At 48.5% G+C, this 3,097-nt stretch overlaps 1 protein-coding gene across 1 annotated transcript in view; it reads left to right on the forward strand.

Moving 5' to 3' along the window:
• Positions 1-299: 299 nt before the first annotated feature.
• Positions 300-3,097, forward strand: part of RORB (RAR related orphan receptor B) — a 295,916-nt gene continuing 293,118 nt past the window's right edge. The window contains exon 1 of the mRNA XM_075318051.1: positions 300-696. Within this exon, the coding sequence (XP_075174166.1) occupies positions 690-696 (7 nt within the window). The 5' untranslated portion in view covers positions 300-689. The remainder of the gene's footprint in view (positions 697-3,097) is intronic.

The raw sequence follows: 3,097 nt of genomic DNA on the forward strand, positions 1-3,097 counted from the left end.
CTGACTATACAGTTTGCAGTGATAGCAGTACTGGGGTATTATGACGTAGAGGAGCTGTCAGTGAGGGGTCAGGGGGGCTATGTGGAGAGTTCCATGGGCAGACAACAGGATGTTTGGAATGTTTCCACATGAACTAGCTGCATTCATGTATCTGTGGAGGTAACACACTCTGTCAGGAGAAGGCATACACTGACACTACTCCACAGCCTGATGGGAGGGCGGCCCCAGCCTGTTTACAGGGGCGGACCACCGGTCCACAGCAAACAGGATTTGCATTATGAGCCTGCTATGGTCATGTCCCTTCAACTTTCTTAGTGGTTGTTGCACCTACAGTTCCAGACTCCGATGTCATGTGAAAAGCCACATGCTCTGCCTGCACACAGCCTCCCATTCTTCCCTGCGCCCCCATTCTCTGCTTTGGTGAGCTTGTTGTGTGTGGCAGCGCACTTGCTTCCCATTGCATAATCCAGCCCCCCTCCTCATCCGTGCAAGTGATCAGAAAGAAATCTGGAGCGGTGTCACAGAAGAGCCAGGGGAAGAAAGCTGTGCAGAGCTGCGGACGGAGGAAGGGATGCTGGGCTCACTAGGGCTGCTGCTCTCCGTCTCTACAGGGAGATTTGGCTGCTAACTCTCCAGCCTGGGATATTCATGATTGCGCTGAGAGAGAAGTCTGTCGCCTCATTGCCACCATGCGAGGTAAGGGGGCACTTGCGGGGTGCTAACTCGTACTGCATTTATGGTTCTCTGCCTGTCACTATTTCTCGGTGACTTTTTACCATGTGAGTTAAGTGAGCACTTGGAGGGCACTTACAGGGTGCTAACTCTTACTCCATTTATGGCTCTCTGCCCTTCACTGTTTGACAGTATCCTGTCACCATGAGAGTTAAGCGAGCACTTGGAGGGCACTTACGGGATGCTAACTCTTATTCAATTAATGCTTATATGCCCGTCAATGATTATCAGTGCCCTGTCACCATGCAAGGTAAGGGGACACTTGGAGGGCACTTACGGGATGCTAACTCTTATTCCATTAATGGTTTTATGCCCGTCAATGATTATCAGTGCCCTGTCACCATGCAAGGTAAGGGGGCACTTGGAGGGCACTACGGGATGCTAACTCTTATTCCATTAATGCTTTTATGCCTGTCACTGATTATTGGTGCCCTGTCACCATGCAAGGTAAGGGGGCACTTGGAGGGCACTTACGGAGTGCTAACTCTTACTACATTCATGGGTCTTAGCCCGTCACTGTTTGTCAGTGCCCTGTTACCATGCAAGGTAAGGGGGCACTTGGAGGACACTTAAAGTGTTACAACTCTTACTCCATTTAGGGTTCTCTGCCTGCCACTGTTTGACAGTACCCTGTCACCATGTGAGTTAAGCGAGCACTTGGAGGGCACTTATGGAGTGCTAACTCTTATTCTATTAATTGTTCTATGCCTGTCACTGTTTGTCAGTGCCGTGTCACCATGCAAGCTAAGGGGGCACTTGAAAGGCACTTACAGGGTGCCAACTCTAACTCCATTAAGGGTTCTCTGCCCGTCACTGATTGTCAGTGCCTTGTCACCATGCAAGGTAAGGGGGCACTTATGGGGTGCCAACTCTTACTCCATTAAGGGTTCTATGCCCGTCACTGATTGTCAGTGCCCTGTCACCATGCAAGGTAAGGGGGCACTTATGGGGTGCCAACTCTTACTCCATTAAGTGTTTTATGCCCGTCACTGATTGTCAGTGCCCTGTCACCATGCAAGGTAAGGGGGCACTTATGGGGTGCCAACTCTTACTCCATTAAGTGTTTTATGCCCGTCACTGATTGTCAGTGCCCTGTCACCATGCAAGGTAAGGCGGCACTTATGGGGTGCCAACTCTTACTCCATTAAGGGTTCTATGCCCGTCACTGATTGTCAGTGCCCTGTCACCATGCAAGGTAAGGGGGCACTTATGGGGTGCCAACTCTTACTCCATTAAGGGTTCTATGCCCGTCACTGATTGTCAGTGCCTGTCACCATGCAAGGTAAGGGGGCACTTATGGGGTGCCAACTCTTACTCCATTAAGTGTTTTATGCCCGTCACTGATTGTCAGTGCCCTGTCACCATGCAAGGTAAGGGGGCACTTATGGGGTGCCAACTCTTACTCCATTAAGGGTTCTATGCCCGTCACTTATTGTCAGTGCCCTGTCACTATGCAAGGTAAGGGGGCACTTATGGGGTGCCAACTCTTACTCCATTAAGGTTTCTATGCCCGTCACTGATTGTCAGTGCCTGTCACCATGCAAGGTAAGGGGGCACTTACGGGGTGCTAACTCTTACTCCATTTATGGTTGTCTGCCCGCCACTGTTTGTCGGTGCCCTGTCACCATGCAAGGTAAGTGGGCATTTGAAGGGCACTTACAGGGTGCCAACTCTTCCTCCGATTATCGTTCTCTAATCGTTTTTCTAATGACTTTGTGTAGTTGGATCATTACTATGTCTACAGACCTTACAACTTCCCACGTACAGTGCATTGGTTTCTGAAGATGTGATCAGCCCTCCAATAAGATTTACGACAAACTCATCGTTCATTAGTATATTAATTGATTGATCAGATATTGCCAACATTTCTATATTGTGTATCATAGCTCACGAAAATATTTCACTAGATATCTATTTAGTATTGGATGATCAATATATTAAAGCAATAAATTTGATGAACAAAGTGTACAATATTTGATCAACGTGGTAACTATTTCTCCAAATCTTCCCTAAAATTGTGCAGTGTATGGCCATTAGAAGGAAGCATGCTGTATATGGTAGCACTTGAGGTCTGCAGGTTGTGTCTAATCACTCACCTGGAGGGGATAGTCCCTTAAGTTCATGTACTGAGTGGCTAGTAAGTGTTTTAAGAGGCGCTCCCCTGGCACAATAGCTTTCTTGTGCTCTACACTCCTCTTTGCTGAGTTCTCTGTAGGTTGGATCTCTCTCTGTCTGTGCATCCCAATTGAATCAGGCACTTCTTCCAGGTCACTGGCAGCATGATCTCTCCAAGTGGAGACATGTCCACTGGAGCGGTGTTTGTGTGTGGAAGGATGGGGGGTCTGGAGATGCGCACACAGACTTG

This window comes from Anomaloglossus baeobatrachus, chromosome 1, assembly GCF_048569485.1.
Source record: "Anomaloglossus baeobatrachus isolate aAnoBae1 chromosome 1, aAnoBae1.hap1, whole genome shotgun sequence".
NCBI lineage: Eukaryota > Metazoa > Chordata > Amphibia > Anura > Aromobatidae > Anomaloglossus > Anomaloglossus baeobatrachus.